Raw genomic sequence first — 19689 nt, 5'->3', positions numbered from 1 at the left:
GGAAGATGACAGAGAGCACCAAAACTGAACTGATTTACTGACACAGCATCAGTGCTTTCAAAACAGCTTAGAAAAACCCTCCAAGTTGCTCTCAGATGCCCCAAAAGCCCAAGAGATCAAGAAGTCAGGCAGCAATCTCCAAAAGTTGGTAAGAAACAGAGATAAGCTTATCAACAACGTTAGGATATAGTTATATATGGAAAAATGTGGGGCAGTCTAAGAGAAATTCCTGCCCCCTTTATCCATGTTTGCCAATAGTTATAACAACCTGGAGGGTCAGGGATGGCAAAGCAGCCCAGTGTGAGGCACCAGAAAAGCCTGGCAAGAGAAGACTTTATAGACTTGCAGTATCAGAGAAGGTCTTTCCTGGTTGTTTGAAAACATCTTTAAAGTCTGAATGGCCTCCTTGGAGTGGTGAGTTTGTGCAGAGTCAGGACCAAACTGCTGTCCCAGAGCTTTGTGCTGGACACTCCCTGGAGGATCTTGGCAGCTCCTTCACAGCAGGAGTTGGTAAGAGCTGTTAACCTGGCATTTCTTCTCCAGCCTTTTCATTCCACCCACTGAGAGGTTTTCTCACTGCCCTGAAATTCTGGCTGTTGGATCATCCTCTCACTGCACGTGTTGCTCACTCCAGTGCTGCTCAGCACCTCAGGAGGGGTTTGGTGTCACCCTGGCAGGTTGAGCAGGGTCAGGGTGGTGCTTGAAGAGATAAAGCCACATGGATAAAATGATAACCAAACCACATGTACTGATGGGAATCTCTCTGTAAGAACTTGTTAAGAACAGATTTGTTCTGCCTGTGCTCCCCTGCCCCAACTCTCCCACTGAGCTGTATTAAAAGATTGTCAGTGTCTTCCACTAATTATCACTATTTCTCCAATTAATAGTACCAGGGAATTCTCCTGTGAAAATCCATGGACTCCAGCCCTTTCAGACACCAGTTTGGCAAACACTGTCCCAGCCCAAACCACATCCCTGTTTCAGTGGAAGGTGTGATGCACGTTTGAACCACTTCCCTCTCCAAACACTCCTCAAGACACTTGTTCTCAAACCTTGACCTGATTGCAGAGCCTGAGTTCTGCTACACTGTCCTTAAACCATTTAATCTCAGTTCTATCAGACATGGGCCTGCACAGGGAGGTTCAGGACAAGGCACATTTCAGCTGACAAAGTTCTCTGCCTCCAGTTCTGTCCTACTAAATTCAAGAATAAAATCTCAAAACCAGGGAGGTTCCTGCCCTGCCTGGGAGCTGCAGCATCAGGATCAGAAGCCAAAGGTGCTGGATAGGACTGCAACAAAATAAACACATTTTGGGACACACAAAACCACCCAGGTTTTGACCAAGTTTGGTTTCAATGGAGCAGTTACTATTTCAAAGCATTAACTCTAAGGAATGAAATGCTAAATTATTAAATTCAAAGAATTATTGCCACTGTCTGATATTTCTTTAGAAGTACCAAACATGCTTTATTTTTTGTTCCTGGTAGTAGGAACAGCATTGCTTTAGACATTGTAGAGGTCAAAGAGTAAGACACTGGAATTTTGTAAAGAAATATTACCCAAAAAGACAACTTTGAAGGAAAAAAAGACATGGAAAGCTGAAATTAGCTGAATTTTCTTGGGGAAATAATTCTGCAGAAATCAGGGTTTGAGCATTTCAAAGCCTTTGATGTAATTGCCATGAAGCTTTGGGTACATTTTTCAAGACTGAATTCCCAAGATTAATTTTCAGTCCCTGTTCCAGTCACTCCATGGTGTTCCCAGGATGATATTCTGGGTCAGGGATCTGAGGACAATCCACCCCAGAGTGGTTGCTGAGCACATTTTCCTGCAACAGAAGAGCAGACATGGGCTGAAATTCCTTGAGAGAAAGAAGGACTTCCAAATTTTCCATGAGGAAACTCAAAAATCAAACCTCCTCCTGCTGATTTTCACTGCCACAGCTGCTCTGCAAAATGGTTTCACACAGTGTGAAACAGAATCCAGGAGTTCTCTGGTCTCCTGTGCTTGCCATTAGACTGTCCCAGTTTTTCTGAAGTCCTTCTCTCCATTAGTGCTGCTCTTCTGTTTCAAACACTGGTGTCTGTGCTTTGTCTGACCTACATGGAGGCAAAATATCAATTTTTCATCTTGATCTTCTTGTCTTATCTTGATATTTTTGTCTTATCTTGGTTTTCTTGTCTTATCTTGATTTTTCTCTTGGTTTTTAATATTTTGATAGTCTACTGGCAGGCACCAGGAGCGATGACATCATGGCAGGAGGCGGCATCTATTCCAAGGAGCTCCGAGCCAGCAAAAATACTCCCAAGATCACAAAAATAGTCCCTATTACATTTTAGTCCTTGGCAAAGGAGAATGAGATTATATAAAAGGTAAAGCCAGCACAGAGACACGCAGAGTGTGTGGTAATGGTGCAGCTCATCCCTCTGGCTCAGGGCTGCAAAGTGGAAGCCTCCATTCTAGGTAGGTCAGGTTTGTCAGCAGCCCAAGTTCACTCAGAATGTCCTGACTCAGGCTCCAGGCACCAACTGTGGCAGAGGGAGCCACATTCTTTGTGAGTTAAGTGAGGTTGAACTCCCAGAGAAGATCAGGCATCTAAGTCAGGTGAGAGAGTGGTGGAGGAGAAGAGGATTCAGGCTGTGCACACACAACGATGCTGCATTTTGCCCCCTGAGCAGAAAAAGGACTTTCCCATGGTAAGAATGAGAGTTCATCTTCCAGGAAAACAGCCTGGCCTGCTGAAAGACCCTCCTGAGGTTTGCCAGGCTCTGAAGACATGGACAGTGCTCTCCACAGCAAAATGACAAATGTCCTCCAGCAATTTATTGTATTTTTGAGGGGACAGGAAGGGAAGAAGAGCAAAGAAAGGGAAATGGGCAAGGAGGAAGATTGTGGAGCAAGAATGGCAAAGGACTGTCTGGGAACACAGGAGATCCAATGCCACTCCAATACCATGGCCCTGGACAAGGCACTTCTAATTCAGCTCCCCTGTATAAAAAGAGGGTAAAAGCAACACATTTAAGCTGGAATGAAGTTTTGTGGATGAGAGGGAAGACACTGGAGAACTGATCATTGATGAGCATACCAGGACAGGAGCCACAGGCAGGCAAACCACAAGTACTTTGCAGCTACACAGGATCCCATTAAAAGGCAACACTGACCAGTTGTGGGGAGGTTTGTGAGGGATCCAGCAGCAAACCCTCTCACAAGGGTCAGAACCACTCCACTCTACCCATGCAAAAACATCCCTCCAGTGACACTGAACCAAGGAACTGGTGTTTGATGAAGTACAAAAAGCTTGTCCCTACTGAGCAAAAAATAAACACACTTTCCCCACCAGCTGGTGTTTGGCTGGAGTGTGCACATGTACATTCCATGGAATTGGAGAGCTGGGACTCCACTGTCCCACACTGTGTTGGTCATTCCTGCCAGTGGCTGAGGAACCTCCTGCCAGGCTGGGATGGAACTCCTGCCCCTGGAGCTCAAAGGGCAGAGCTCTACTCCTCCTGCCACCCCACTACAACCATCCTGTCTGGCCCAGTGGCAGGTTGGGAAATCTGTGACTGACAACACAATTGCACCAAACCAGCCCTGAGTGAGTGTTGTTTGTTATCCTTATCAGCAGCAGCGAATGAGGAACAGTTTTCCCATGGCCAGAAATGTGGTGATTCCTGGAAGTCCCCATTTTTATGGCACATGGATGGCCTTCCAAGGCTGTTTTTAGCACCACACAGTGAGGGGCACACGCTGGGCTTGCAGCAGGCACTCTGAGACCTGAATCCATAGATCCATGGATCCCATGTTCCCAGGATGGGATGGAGCACAGGGACCAGTGGGCTGTCCTGGTGCTGCACCTTGCTGTGATCCAGACATTCCCTCACAGAGCCATCATGGAAGGGACCCCCAGGATCCTCAAGCCCAGCTCCCCATCCCTGCTGTGCCTTGCCACAGTTTCCCTGATTCAGGCGTCTGCAAAGTGAATTTTCTGCTGGTTACAGGAGTTGCTTCTGATGAACTGGCATCTTACCAGAAAAATGACTAAGTGAAAAGATGTCTCACTGTTAATTTTTGTGACACTGCAGACAGAAACATTCTTTTCTGTGTGACAAGAACATTTGCTCCACAGGCCTGACTGTAAGAAAGCACAGTAGATGCAAGACCTTCTCTCGTTTACCTGATATTGATTCAATCTGAAAAGTTTGGGTTAGATCAAGTGTCAGTTGCATCAATACTCTGTTCCCTTAATTGCAGGTACTAAACATGTCTCTTAGAACACATAAAGGTACATGCAACTCACACACTCACAATTCACATACCAACACAAAAGAGGAAGCCAAAAATCAGGTATTTGCCAAAAATAAATTACAATGAACTTCCAGTAAAGCCTTACAAATAGGCTTTGCAGATTTATCCCTGGAACAGACCCCAGGAAATGGAATAACCTGACGCAGGAGGAGGGCTCAGATTCTGCAGAACATCAATATTTCACGTCCTCCCTTTGCTAACTTTGCCTTGTGGAGACAGAGGAGTCTTACTGAATGTAACCTTCAGAACAAACAATTTAACTATATTATCAAAGTTCCATCACAAAGTTCAGGACGTGCTAACAGAGTGCTGTGGGGCCAGGCCTGTTGTGGAGGGTAAAGGGATGGCTCCAGTGCTCTCCCCAGCACTGGGGCTGCCCCAGCAGCATTTAATGGCTCACAAACTACATCTTGTCTTCTTGAAGTGCAAATCCTGACTGCAGAAAACTGTGTTTGGTCTGAGATAACAGGCTGAAGGAGAGATCCCATAAGCAGGAAAAGAAGAGTTGAGGGAGTTCTCTTCAGAAAGATGCAAACCCAAAAAACAGCTGCTGTCCTGAATTCCAATTACACTCCCACTGCACAAAGTTTGTGTTAAGACCTATTGTAAAACAGTTTCTACACAAAAGAGCAAAAGACAATCATTGTTCTATTCTGCTCATTAAAGAAAACCCAGCCTTTGATCAGGCTTTGCTGCAAGGTCCAGTGCAAAGGAGTTCACCCCTAACAAAACAAACCCCTGTGCAAGTGAGGAGTCAGCCCCGAAATTCCAGAGTCCTTCCCTGCTTACCTTTGTACGAGCAGGTCAGATCTTTGGGAGCAGTTTCTCAGAGCAGCTCAGACATTTCATGTGGCCCCTCGTGCTGCAACAAACAGCTGCACAACCCCCTGATTTATCCCCCGGGTGGCTGTGCATGCTGAACCCCGGCAGGAATCCCACGCAGGGAGAAAAACCAGGGCAAAACAACCCCAAAACCCACAGGAGAACCAGCTCGGCCCTTGAGCAAAGCACAGACAAAGTTCAGCAGGGAAACAGGAAGGAAATCCAGCGACAACTAAAAGTTTGGGTAAGAAAGAGGGAGAGCAAAGTGCTCCCCTTGCCCGCGGTCCTGGCTCAAGGTGCCTCCGGAGCAGAATTCCCTGCCGGCTCCCCGCGGCAGATGGTGTTCACACATTATTCCCGAGCAGCAGCATTCCCCAGCCCAATCAGGAGGCAGCACTCAAAAGCCAAGCGCTTCCCAGACTCTGTTACAGTTTTCAATAGCTATAGCACAAGATGAATGACTCAGAAAATGAATAAGCAGGGAGAGAAAACCTGGCTCTGTCTCCTCGGCAGAGGCACAGGCGGCGGGTCAGCAGCCCCCGGTGCTGAGCTCGGCTGTCAGCTCAAATGCACCTGCTTTTTGCCCCTAAACCCTGACTACATTTGCTGTTTCTTGAGTTTCTGTGATTATCTTGGCTTAGAAGTCACAAAAATGAAATCTTTTCTTTTTCCTTCAGCCTTAAAAACAACAAACATTTGTTAGAGTCAAAATAAGGATGTGTGAGCTCCTCCTGACAACCTGGAGAACCCCCTCCTGCCACCTCTTGCTGAATAAACACATCAATAGAGATTTATAGGGTTAAGGTCTGACTTTACAGAGAGTTTTGCAAGTTATAAGAAAATAAGAAAGGTTCATTTCAAAGTTGTCTCTTCTAAACAGATTATTACATCATCTGGTTTTGCCTGAAGTTTAACAGGAAAGTTCAAATTACAACAAAAAAAAAAGTAGGAATGAATGAAATAAAAATGCCTACTACTAACTCTGAGGGGAAGTGTAACCACTACCCAAAAACTGGCAAAACAACTGGAAAACTACTTTGAACTGCTTTGTGTGGCTCTCAGACTGGCCCTTCCAGAGAGTGCTTTTAAATACAACTCCTCAGTCAGTGCCTGGTTTTCCTGACAGCTGCAGCCCAGGAGCAAAGGATGAGCTGCCAAACAAAGCAAGTTACCCGTGGAAACGTGCCCAGCCCCAGGTCTGCCCCTGCAGTACCCTGAGCACTCCTCAGCTCTGCAGAACACCCCAAAGCTCTCTCAGAGTGAGAAGGGAGTGCAGGAGCTCCCTGAGCTCAGTGTCCCACACCAGCTCTCACTGCACTCACAGACTGCTTTTATTGCTGCTGCTCAGGGCTGAACTCTGGGAAAGCTGGAGACAGGCTGCAGTGGGATCAGTGAAAGCAGGGAAACTATTTGGGGTGAGAAACATTCTCCCAGGTCCCCCTGGACATTTTCAGATCTTTGTCTGTGGCTGTAAATTGATCCTTTGCATTCCTGTCTGACACATGGACTGTGAAAAGCTCTTCAGGGATATTCCCCCTGCCATGAGTAATGCTCTGACAGCATTTCTACAAATAGAGAGCCAGTTGTAGAGACAATAAAATATCGTGAACTCTGGTCTAACTTTCACTATTATTATTTCAAGGCAACGTTTTATCTTCACTCTGGACCAAATAAAAGAACTCTGTATCTTACTTTCTGAATTCCAAAACACCAAATATCAGGATTTCTCCCGAGGATTGAGAGCAGGACCCACCTCCAGAGGCATCGTTTGCTCCATCAGCCAGGCCATGCCCACCAACGTTAAGCAAACAAACCCACACATAAAGCTCCAGCACAAAGAACAAGGGCTCGTGTTATTCCATCTGCCACAGCTGCCCACCAACTTCCAGCTACAGCCAGGGAAGCATTGAAAGATGTAAACCAAAATCTAGATCCGGAGGAAAAGAGGCATTTCTGGAAACTTCACTTTGGCAGATATTTTCTGATGCTGCATTAAGCTCCAGAGCAGCCAAAATCATTGACTCACTGAGCAAGGCATCTGCTGGGCCTCAGAGCCTGGACCAGCAGCAGGAGTGCTGGGCAATTACAGCTTTAACTTGTGCTGGTTCCTTCAGAGGAGAGAAGGGAGGTGACAGCAGGCAACAGTTGTCCACAACTGATTCCCAGCCTGGAAACTGTAGGATGCACCTACAGATCTGCTGAATCCTTGGCCTCCTGTTCCCCTGGAGCTTTCCCACACAACTCTGCTAACAAACCTCGTTTAATCTACAAAACATTCTGTTTCCCCAGTCCCTGCCTCTGTTTTGCTCTCTGCCAGCTGTGATTTCTGATGCTGCCCTGGAACAGCACTGGGAGAACCTGAGTTACCAACACACACAAAGTTCAAGCCTGGCTGTCATGCAGATCATTCACCTGGTTCTCTCTGTGTGTCACAGACTGGGGCAGATATGCTGTAATTATTGTGTTATTAAAGCACAATGGTTTGATTTGGTTTCTTTGTGGCACAGAATCCACACCTGTGATTCACACCTATTGTGGAGGGAACATGATCCCACTACAACCAGTGCTTGGGATCTGCTCTACAGGGCTCTTCAAAAGGTTTCATAAAAACTCTGTGCTCTTACAGGATTGAACAACTAAATCACAAAGAAGTATTGTCAGGACACAGAAAAAACTCAGAGGTGGTTCCAGAGTTGAGTAGAGCTGTAAAAACTGAGATCTGAGCAATTAGAACACACAATGAATGCATAATTCAAGATATTTTGTACTCAAGAGTTTGTACACAAATAAAACATCTTATAAATCTTCCCCAGCTTGCAGAAAGCTGCTGAGTTGTCTTTATTCTTGTAGCTGCAAGTGGCTATAGTAGAAAAGAGAAATCTGTAACTCTGACATGTCATCCCTCTGAAATGGGTAATTTAGGGTTATGAGTTTGGAATCAGCACATTCTTCAGCACTTTTCTTCCAAGACTTCTCTCTTTTTTTGTAAAAGGAACCAAGTAAAGCCATGCCAGCACGTCAAAAAGAACACTGCAGAAAGTCAGAGCTGTGAGACATCACCAAATGACAATAATCTTTCTTTATATTCCTGCATTTTGAGGAATGGAAAGAAAATGTTGGAGGAGGGGAGAGTTGGGAAGGGGGTGTTTTAATGGTTTTTAACATCCATATGACAACCTGTAGGTTGGTGGGAGCCTCTAGCCCAGGAGAAAAGTTATGGAACTTCCATCTCCCTTCACAAATGTCAGCCTGGGAGGGCAGCCTGTCAGCCTTGTGTTCAAAGCAGTCAAGACATTTTGCAACTCAGTGAAGGGTCATGGAGCAAAATGCAATAACCTTTGCAGCCACAGGTTAGGATTTCACTCCAGTCTGTCACACCAAGGCAGCCAACACAGCTTAAATCTCATGCCCAAAATACATGAGTGGTCATTCCTTGGTCCAGTTACAAGCAATAACAAACCTAAGAGGCATCTCCATGAAAATTGGCAGCCTAATTTGATTAGGAAAAAAAGAAATGAGCCACATCTTCCCAGCCTTGAGTGCTCCACCAACGTCCTGTGAGCTGGTTTGTGCATCTCAGTAAGCAAATGCAAGGGCTGGGGGAGGCAAAAAACTGCAACTCAAAGGATATTACTGCCACAAATTCTCCAGAAGAGCCTTTTCTGCCACTAATGAACTATTGATTGTGCTGGCAACGAGCACCGAGGGTGGAACTGAGGAGGAATTTTAAGGTAGAGGGTTAAACCCCCACGGCCTCCCAGGCAGATCAAACATTAAAGACCAGATTTCATCCTGCTGGCAGAGAAAGGGGTTTGATTTGACATCCTTGAAGGTAAAGAGGCCCTTCCACAGCAAGCACAGGAGTGATGTCGTGGTCACTTCCCAAGGCAGTGACATCTGTCACTGTCACCAGAGGCACAGGACAGTCACCAGCGTGGGCAGGGCAGCTCTAGGGCCAGGGCAGCTGGCAGAGGGGAACATTCTCAGAGGGCATTCCTGAAAACTTTGTGTGCACTGAATTCACACAGAATATCCCACAGAATATCAGAGTACCAGAGGAAGCCTCAGTCCTGCAGTGCTGCAGCTCCAGCAGCACAGCCAAGCCACTGACCTTCTGCAGGTTCTGCCCATTTGTTTTACAATGAGATGGTTTAAATCAAAGTAATTAAAAACACTTAAAGGAAGATGGGGATTCACAGAGCTGGGAAGGGAGTCAGTGAAGGCTCCTCTCAGACCCTTGGTACCAACAGTGCTTATTTATCTCTCATCTCCCAGCTAATGAACCTTCCCAGTGTCACCCACTTATTAGAATATTTTGTAGGAAAATGAGTTTCTACACACTGTGACAGAATTACTTGTCTGTAAGAAGAAAGACAAATCTGTGCATCTTAAAATATGCATTCTAAATGCAGTGAGCCATTCCAACATACTAGAGAAAATAAAGTTAAACTTGCACTTCCCACTGAACCAAGACACTCTCTGTGACTCCCAAAGTCCAGATTCTAATGCTGGGATGGGCAAGAACAGTTGCTTTTATCTTTGTTAACATCAGCTCAAACTGTGCATGCCCTTCTCTGATAATCCTAAAACTTCCTGCTGTAAAGAAAATAAGATTTGATTCTGTATCTCAGTGGTCTAACAGGAGGTATAAGACATGAAAAGTAGATACTGCTCTTCTAGAGAGGAATTAATATAACTACATATGAAAGAGTATAGAAAAATGAAATAAAAAAGGTGGTTCCCCTCCCAATATTTTCATGGAAATCTCATGGTTTGAAACACCAGAAATCTGTCCCTGATTAAGCTGAAGTTGATTTCAGCCCAGCACAGAGCCCCAAGTGCTGCCCACTCCTATCTGCCCAGTCAACTGTTCACAGTTTAAATGTTACTCCATCCCCTTAACCACATTCTTTCCACACAGTTTTAGGTCTCTGTGATATTAACACAGCAGCTGAGCCCCCCTTGAAGCTCTGGCTGACAGCAAAGGACATGCTGAGGAAATACATAACTAGTTCCTGAACAGTATCTATGTAGCAAGTGCAATACTTGGTGGATTTCAAACTCTATTCGGAAAATATCCAATGCATATTAAAGAGTTGAGAATCAATTTATTCTAAAAATCACCATCTTAAGTTGTTTTCATAAACAGGAACAATTTGTTGTCCTCAATGCAGCCAATTCTCTCCACTAACAGAGAAAAAGATTTGCAATTGCAAACAACTTTTCCCCCCAAGTTATGCTTTTTTGTATGCCTTCCAACAGACCAGATAGCAGAACATCAGCATGTGGAATGCTATAAATCCATGGAATAGCTGCAGTTTTAACCATGGACTTTAATTCCAGGGTGAATTTATGTGGTCCTTAGCTAAATATATCCTCCTAAGTAAATTACTCATGCGACTGCCTGGAGGAAAGCTTTCTGCAGACCCAGAATCTGCTCCCGTGTGGCAGCACACAGGGCACAAAGTTATAGAGGCAAAGAGCCCCCCAGACTGAGTAAGGGGAATGCAGATCCCCCTTCCCTCTGCTCACACTGCCAGGACAGAGGTTAATTCTGCCTCTCCCCTGCTCCTTCCAGGGTACAGATCAATGTCTCAGCCCTCTACTTGTTCACCTCCAGCCCCTGTAAAGAGGGGGATTTCTAAGACCATGTGAAGCCCAGCACCACATTCACTTCCACTTAGCCATGCAGAAGACAGCACAAACACATGCCTACCCCTGTGCTTCAGGATGGGTAACTCAGACACTCTCTCATTATCCTTTTCTTCCCTTTCTTTTCTATGTTTTCTACTTCTTACCATTGGAGTTGTCCTGGTCCAAAGGATTATCTGGTTCCATTACTTCAAATAAAAGCATCCAACATGCAGTTCTCCATGCAGCAGAGGCATAAAAACACAGCAGTTGCCTAAGCTGATTCACCTGATTTATGAATTAGTGCAGCATCCATAAGAGGCTGTGTTTCTTCTTTTGTATTACATCTGGCTCCTTTTCCAACTCGATGGCTGGGTATTACAGCATGCAGGCCTTTTTCCAGCATCCTCTTAATGCATTATATTTAAAGTAGCAGCAACCTTTTTCTCCCATCCCCCAGACTAAGTTACAGCAGTAACCAGGCTGAGCTGGCAGCGAGCGGAGCTCATTCAGAGCAGGACCTGCGAGCGTTCTGCGAGTCGTGTTGCTGCATAAAGAGAATGATTGATACAATAAAAAGTAAGTGGGCTCTGACACAGCACGGTTTGCACTGCAGAAAATCCCACCAAAACCAGGCAAAGGTCCCGAGGGTTTGGGGAATGCCTGCTTGAAGCCACCAGTCTGCACCCCCTCACGCACAAACACAAATTATGTCCTGTTCCCTCCTCCTCCTCCCCCCGCTACGATCTTTTATAACCCTGGATCTTCTCCAGCAATAGTCTGCTCCTTTACTCAGTTTATAATAAACTCTGCCATTCCCTTGTGTCCCTCGGGCTGCCTTGGAAGGGAAGGAGCTGTTTGCAGGATGAATAGCCCAGCCGGTGCCCCACGGGGAGCAGCGACTGCGCCGGGCACGGGCACTGCTGCAGCAGCAGCCTTGGCTGGGACCTTGTCCTGCATTCCCCTCCTCTGCCAAGCCCGGACTGCTGCTAAGCTGGCTTGGAAAGCTCCTGCAAATGAGCTGCAGGGTGAGCCCTGGCTTTGCTGGGCTCCAGTGGTAAATGACACCAAGTCCCTGAGCAGGGAGCGGCTCAGCTGACAGACAGAGCGGGGTGTCACAAGGCAGGTCACCTTCACTCTGCCACCACCTCCCTGGGACCTCACGGAATTCGTAACTCTTGCTTGTGCCTCAGTCTTCTGTATTGACATTGAGATATATCTTATCTTGCAGGAAAAGAGCTGAAACCTCCCAGCTTTACATGCTTTGAACTTCTTGGATAAATGATATGGCACAAGGGCTGAGGAAGAAGACTCTGTATCACCTGGCTCGGGAATAAAAATATCGTTTTCTCTGAAGACATGTCCACAAAACAGCATTTCATTTCTCATGAACACACATCCACAAAGTAACAGAAAAATGTATCAATGTGCAACTCCAAACCAGGCTGTGCCTCCAAAAGGTAAATTCATATTGCTGTAACAACAATCCTGAAATAATTCTTCAAGTCCAGCTTTCAGGATCAGTTTTACTTTGAGCCTACAATTCCAGTACTCCAGTTAAGGCATTAAAATGTACCTCATTTCAGAGAATCGAAGGCAAGAACTGCTCTAAACACCAGCAGCATTTAGTGCATTTGGGGTTTGTCAGGGCCGAGGCCAAGCACTCTGAGGCAGCAGGGTTTCTACTTTGGGACCCTGGGTAATGCTGCTGCCTCACAGCCCCTGTTCGAGGCCTGTGGGCAGCGCTGTGGAGCCGCCTGTTGCTGTCCCGGCTGTGGGCGGACAAATGAATGGCTGAAGGCAGGAAAACACGGAGCTCTGCGTGCAGGAATTCACCAGCAGCCTGGGAGGACTCCGGTAATTGTGCCTTGCAAACACATTCGAGCACTGTTCCTGAGGATTAGCCCATGTTAATAGAAGAAAGACTCGTTTCCATCGATTTGTTTGAAGTATTGCACAGTCTTTAGCCCCCATTAAACGCTGCTCTGAGATCTGTGCCCTGGTGGAAATTACAGTGCTGCAAACCCTCCACTCCCCCCGCGCCCCCCACGCTCCCGATGTTCTTTACAGCTTCAATACTTCTCCCACTCGCTGCCAAAACAAAAAATACTCCCTCTTTCCACCTTCCCCACAAAACCACCCACTGTGTGACTCCAGGCACATGGCACTGCCTGTCAGTGCTCCACCTGCTCTGTGTGTGCTGGGAAAGGAGTGCTGAGCTCTCCCTGGACACACTGCAGCCCTCCAGAGGGGCAGCAATGGGGGCAGGAGGGATGCAGAGAAGGTTTCGGGGTGGGCAGCCCTGAGCAGGTATCACCTCCCTGTTGTGTGTCCCAGGATTCAGCACAGCCTGAGTGACTCACTGCCACTGCCTTCCTCCATCACAAGGGACTAAAAATGCCTGGAGAATCATGACTGCCGACGTCAGGGAGTCCAGAGCTGTGTCAGGAACATCTGAGTCAGGACAAATTGCATCCCGAGAAACAATTTGTATCCTTCCACGAAACAGATGTTGCATATACAGAATATGGGCAATTTAGAGCCAGGAAAGAATAAACACCTGTGAAACCTTTCCTTTTGGAGAGGCAGAAATAACCCAAGAATGCTACAGAATAGCTAAGATCAAGAACTCAAGATAGGAAAGTGAAAAGCAATGGTTATTTAGACTTTAATGACTTTACGTGACAATCAATTTGATTTCAATGACATTCAAATGATTTGCTGATCTGTAGTCACAGCCCTAGTAAAAATTAATCCTTAATGTGTAAGTCAGAATGATGTCAATATTTTGGCTAAGACAGAACTCACAGTTCCTAACAACTGTGCAATTGTCATCCCTTCTTTGTTGGAGCTCAGCTCATGCAGGGAGGCAAAGGAGCTCATGCCATGGTTTTGAAAAGGGACAGTTGGAAGACCAGGGCTTTGATCACTCGGGATTTTAATTGCTCAGGCACTGAAAGGAAAACTGCAGAAGTGAAAAGGGAAATGATTTTCAGTCAAATGGCTGAATGGTCAGAGGCTGTGCTAGACCAAATCCCAGGAAAGGAGCCAAGAGCACTGAACTAATGAGTGTGGAAAGAGAAGTGGAGCTAGAATGTTCTCTGGAACACCCATGAGGTTAAGTAGAACACAAAATGCAGAGTTTTGGAAAGCTGACTCTTCAAGGAAGGAATTCAGAAATTGTTGGAAGGAAGTGGAAATTAAATGTCTTCTGTTTGTGCCTAATCAGAGCATCTCTGCATTCCCCTCAATGGCTGGTTTGGAGACAAAAACAGAACTAATATCTAATTGCCTAATGGCTGTCTGATGTTTGCTTCAGCAGCTTTTATACACCAGGTTCCAGCCGTGCTCAGCACATCAGACTTTGGAAAAACTGGGAGCTACCACTTCCTCATTCCTGTGTCTTTTCCTAACAGATGGAACCATCACTCACACTGGCATTTATTTCACACTGTAATGTGCAATTGCAAACAAGATGACCCTGGCTTTTAGTTTGCTTAAAACTTTGGGCAAATCACCTGCTCTGTCTTCTCTCAGCCACACAGATCGGCATTGAACCTCTATCAGGAAGTCATGGAGTATTTCCAGACTGAGCAACACAGCCTGAGTGTGAAGTGGTATAAATGTGGGGTTAGAGCTGCTCTTGGATTTATTTCAGGGCAGAGGATTTCCTCCATAGGCCTGTTTGGGCCAGGTTTTCCTACTTCATGGACACTGCAATGATTGCAGGCAGCAGAGTCCAGCAAAGGTCTGTTTTCTGTTCTACCAGATGCCTAAAGATATACAGGAAAAAGTGTATGTATAAACCAGCACAGCCAAGGAACACTGTGAGAACAATATTCCAGTCTTCCAAACAACATTCCATGCATCCAGAAGAAAGTGTTGGTGTCATTTTTGTGTTGTTCCTGGTAACACATGGTTTTACATGATAAAGCCTGTCTCTAACAGCCTAAGAATGGTGCCAGTTCCATCACAAGCATTAATTAATTAGGCTTTGCTCACATCAAGCAAGCACTGCCCTGTCCATGCTGTGCCCAGAACTGCAGGGCACCTCCTGGCAATCATTGATGGGAAAGTTTGAAAGTTATAAAAACTTTAAGAGCTTTAACTATTTAAAATTCTGATAGCCCTACAATGGGTCTTTACCAGTCCAAGCAAGTAAAAACAAAAACCACTCAGCAATTACATTTTAGTTGCTAATATCTTGGCAAAATCATCCTGGGGCAGCCACTCTCAGTGTCATCCCAGCAGTGTCTCTCTGGGTGAGAAGACCAAGTGGGAGATGGAAAGATAGAATTGTAGAATCATAGAATTGATTGGGTTGGAAGAGACCTCTGAGATCATCAAGTCCAACCCTTGATCCAAGCCCACTGGGATCACCATCCCAGGGCACTCCGTGCCCTGGGATGGTGATCCCAGTGGGGTTGGATCAAGATGTGGTGGATTCTCTCTCAGTGCCACATCAGTGCCATGGGCTGGTGATCCCAGTGGGACTGAATCAAGACGTGGTGGATTCTCTCTCAGTGCCACATCCAGTCTCATCTTAAACACCTTCAGGGATGGGGAATCCACCCCCTCTCTGGGCAGCCCATTCCAATGCCTGAGCACTCTCTCTGTAAAGAATTTCTTTCTGATATCCAACCTAAACCTCCCCTGGCAGAGCTTAAGCTGAACACTCTTGTTCTCCTGCTGGTTGCCTGAGAGAAGAGACCCAATCCCCTGGGTACAACCCCCTGTGAGGGAGTTGTGGAGAGTGATGAAGACACCCCTAAGCCTCCTCCTCTCCAGACTGAACACTCCCAGCTCCCTCAGCCTCTCCCATTGCACTCATAGATCTCCATCCCGATGGCTGGATTTGATGGTCTCCAAGGTTTTCCACTGTAGAATTCCATGATGCCGTAGTTAAAATAAGGAGCCACGCTGGCAGTTCAGGCTGGGTACCCGCAGGGATGAGTGGGAAGGGCTCTGGCTGCTCTCCCCGGGGGCAGGGCAGGGTCTGTGGCTCTGTGAGGGGCCAGCCTGAGGCCGCAGCTGCCGCCCCTCCGCCCTCCCTGGAACACACAGGGGAGGCAGCAGGGAATGGCTGCGGGTTGAAAAGCCAGCGAGGCACAGGCCAGCCCAACAAAACCATTTGCCAAGGTTACTGGGGGTGTTGTCAAAGCCTCCTCTTTTGTGAGGGCTGAATAACGATTCATACCCAGGAACCAGCTTCTCTGTTTTTTTGGCTTCACCTGGCAAGTTTTCAAAGTCGCTGCTCATGGCTGGGGCTGTTCCCATTGAGAGGCAGCTTATCTTGCCCTGGACAGCAAGTGAGGGGATCATCCGACTCCTGAAGTTCATGCCAAAGCCCTTTTGTGCTGCTTTGCTGCTTGAACTGAACCACAGCTCTGAGAAATGGGCTTGAATGTGACACGAGCACAAACTGGAAATGACACAGCCTTGGTTACCTCCTATATGGCAGGGGAGAATCCCCCCAAGAGCAAATTAACCTTTAATTTGGTAAATTCAAATATAACTGGGATCTTCAGGCAGCCCTGGTTGCAGAGCAGCCCCAGATTCTGCCCATGCAAACAGCCCTGCCAAGCCAGCACAAGTCTGGGGAAGAGAAAACATAACCCATCTCAAGCTTATTCCTCAAGAATCACTGCGAGGGTGATCTGCCTGCTGAGGTGCCCAGTGCACACAGAGCCCTCTGTTCTCAGCTGTGTCCCCCCTGGAATATGCACCCCACAATCTGCAGCAGCAGCACAGACATCCTCCAGGATCCTTTACCTGGGGAGATGGAAATGTATCCCACATACATCAGCAGGCTTTTAGCTTAATTTTCAGGAGAAGGTGATGCTCTAGTCACACATCTGAGGTGGCAGCTTTTCATCCAGAACTCAGCAAAGCTCCACCACAGAGAAAAAGGATAAGCAAAAAAAAAAAAAAGGTGTAAAGATTAAATGGAGCATGAAAAGCTGGAAGTTCTGTGTTGGAGAGACATTCCCTGGATGTCAGTGCAGGAACTGGCCCCTGGCACATCTTCCCTCAGTGCTCTGGTGCCGTGAGCCTTTAGGAGTGTCAGTTTTTAAGGAAGGTCTCTGGTGTAAGAGCAGCTCAGTGTCTGCTTCGTGCCCAAAACGTCACTGACTGAACCACCTTGGACTGAAAAAACACTTTTTCAGTTTCTGAACAGGCTGAGCCCTTTATCTCTGTTCAAATCTCTGCCACAAACTACTGAATCTTGCAACCATTAACAACACTCTAAAGAATAAAACAACAAAAAGCTTCAGAATTACAGGTTCTATAGTAATTATAATGAGAAAACACAACTATTGCTATGAAAGCAGCATACATTAAAGCTTCTGCCATGAAAATGCCAACAACCAACATTTTAAAGACCCAAAACAATAATCCTAGCAGGACATTCTTTCAGGGTCACTAGAATGTAACATTACCTCTTGTTTCTGTACACTTCAGACTGAGGACAGTGTCTCTGGGCTTCTTTAGCAAAATCCTACTGGCAGTTTAAGGGAGGAAAATAAACCTAAACTGGCTCCTGGGCAGAAATACCCCGAGGTGTGCAGCACCCCCAGCTTGTGCCCAGTTTACTGAGCTGTCTGCTCAGATTGCACCCGAGCTGACTCCACAGATTCCTCACCATGTTCCTGCAGTTGTCTCCTAGAAACAGGAACAAGAAGCATTTGCTGTTTTCTCAGCTCTTTTGAAAAGCTCTGCAACAGCTTTGCTCCTGTTCCGGACACACAGGAGTCCAAGTGTATTCCCTCAACGGATGGACAGCCCTAAAGAATGGATTCCTCTTTGGAACCATGTTATGGAAAGGAAATACAATAGCAACAGGGGCAATATTGATGTATCATTAATAAAAACAGGGACAAAAAGTACCAATGGAAAGTGCAGTTCATGGGGAAACCACGTACAGCCTCTTGAAACAGGGACACGAGTTCCATCTGACATTCCTGTGGAGGCTCAGGCTAAAACAATAACTATCCAAACAAACTGATATATCCTCCTGGGAAAATAGGCCTGGTGGAACATTTATAAATCTCCTTTTGTGCACTGAAAACCACCTTTTCTTCCCACTTGCAGACAAGGGCAATCCTGCTATTTCTGCACATGATGGGACCGAGACTGTCACTTGTTTCTCCAGCCTGGATCGAGGCACTTGGGACTTGCAGGAAATTCTTCTGCATTTGTGAAATTCAACAGAAAGAAGAAAAGTCAAAAAAAAGCACAAATACCAGGTTCAGATGCACCTGAGATTATTCCAAACCAGACAGAAGTGACATGACTAAGGCCTTGTATTTGCATGGAAATGGACCCATCCAGGTTAAAACCAGTGTCATATTCAGTGGAAATGAGAGAGAAAATTGGCATCCAGATCCTCTGAAGTCTTGATTTCCATAAACCAGTGGGTTATTCCTACACATCCATAGTTACAGCACTGAAATACAGTATCAACATATGGTTTTCTTTCCATTTTCTCTCCAGAAATACGTGAATTTAGAAAGAAGACAAAACTCCAGACAATGTTTAGGCACAAGAACAAAGCTGTGGTGTTGAGGCAGTGTGAGCTCTCAAGGGCTGCCAGTCTGCCTGCTCTGAGCCTGCTCCTTCTTTCCCTTCCTTCAGTTATTGTTTCCTGTCTCTTCCTCCCTCTATCCTTTTCTGTTTGGATATTCAGCCAATTGTCCTTCCAGCTGAAGCAGCCTCTTCATTTCAGTGCCTTTCTGAGCCTGAATTACTCCATATGGTCTCTTGAGTTACATGAAATCCCCACAGCAAAATGCAAAGATTTTGAACTCACTTTGTTTGTTGCTGTCACTTGAAAAGTGAAGCCCAAGATAAATGATGGCTTACTCTTTCCTCCTGTTTCTAATCTGTTTCTGATAAAAAAGGCTTATAATGGCTCTTTTGGGATATTATTGTCATTCTTTTTGTTGTCCAGTAACTTCTGATTTCACACTCACTTTTTCAATCCTTTTCCTTGCTTTAGGCAGAATAAAAGTATGAGAACACAGTTTCTGTTCCTTCCCAATTAGTTTTGCCTTGGCCAAGGTCTCAGAAATAGATGGAACCATCTGACACAGAGAAAGCAGCTTTAGCCCAAGGTTTGCACAGGATTGTTGAGATATTGGTGAGGGTAAAAAGCACATCCAGCAAATGGAATTTCAGACTTGGCTGGAAAATGAGCAACTTCACTGGAATCAACAGGAAAAGGCAACATAAGGTGAAAAGACAGAAAATAAATGCTCATCTTGGCACGTAACAAGAGACTGTGAGGTTCAGACCTGCTATTCATTACTCTGATGAACAAAAATCCTGACTAATCAATCATCTATCCTGCACCTCCTCTCCTCACTCCTACAGGATTTCTCCAGTTAGTCTGTGTGAGGGTTATCCTTTGTCTCCTCTGCAGAGTATGCTGGGAATCCAGAACAGTTCTCTAGGAATCACCCCCTCTTGGTCCATGGATCCACCACAGACTGGCCCTCAGGGCAGGGATGCTTCTTCCATCCACCCTGAAATATTTCTTAGCACAGATGAAGGTCAAACAGAATTAACATTTACTTACAGCATTTTAGGCAACACAGCTCCAAAGACAAGAAATGAAAGAACAACATTTTAGTCTACTTGAAGGCAAATTAAATAGAGAAGCTCCTCTTTCATATTTGTCATGATTGATGGTTGGTTTTCCATGCACAGGCATTCTGTCTCTGCTTACCTTGCTGTGCAAGTCCCTCTCATTCCAGACACCCCTTCCTGGTGGCACATGCTGGTCTTTTTAACTAATCTTCCTGTGTAGGTGATCTCCAGAAACTCCAGTAAGGTGTGTACAACTTGTTCCTCTTTTCCCAAACCTATCAATTTTCTGCCTGGCTGCAGTAACTGCTTTAGATTGGGTTCCTGATCCTGTGCCTGATCAG

The 19689-nt window shown here is 45.9% G+C and overlaps 1 protein-coding gene across 2 annotated transcripts in view; it reads right to left on the bottom strand.

Annotated features, from left to right (window-relative positions):
* Positions 1–11449, bottom strand: part of DAB2IP (DAB2 interacting protein) — a 167044-nt gene extending 155595 nt beyond the window's left edge. The window contains exon 1 of one of the 2 annotated variants that reach the window (XM_071574628.1): positions 10927–11449. In XM_071574628.1, the coding sequence (XP_071430729.1) occupies positions 10927–10984 (58 nt within the window). In that variant the 5' untranslated portion in view covers positions 10985–11449. Of the gene's footprint in view, positions 1–5095; positions 5487–10926 lie in introns of those variants that run through there. The other variant, XM_071574631.1, reaches the window with a different exon arrangement.
* Between the last annotated feature and the right edge of the window lie 8240 nt (positions 11450–19689).

The sequence above is a fragment of the Pithys albifrons genome, chromosome 20 (genome assembly GCF_047495875.1).
Source record: "Pithys albifrons albifrons isolate INPA30051 chromosome 20, PitAlb_v1, whole genome shotgun sequence".
NCBI lineage: Eukaryota > Metazoa > Chordata > Aves > Passeriformes > Thamnophilidae > Pithys > Pithys albifrons.
This window is presented reverse-complemented; position numbering and strand designations above follow the sequence as displayed.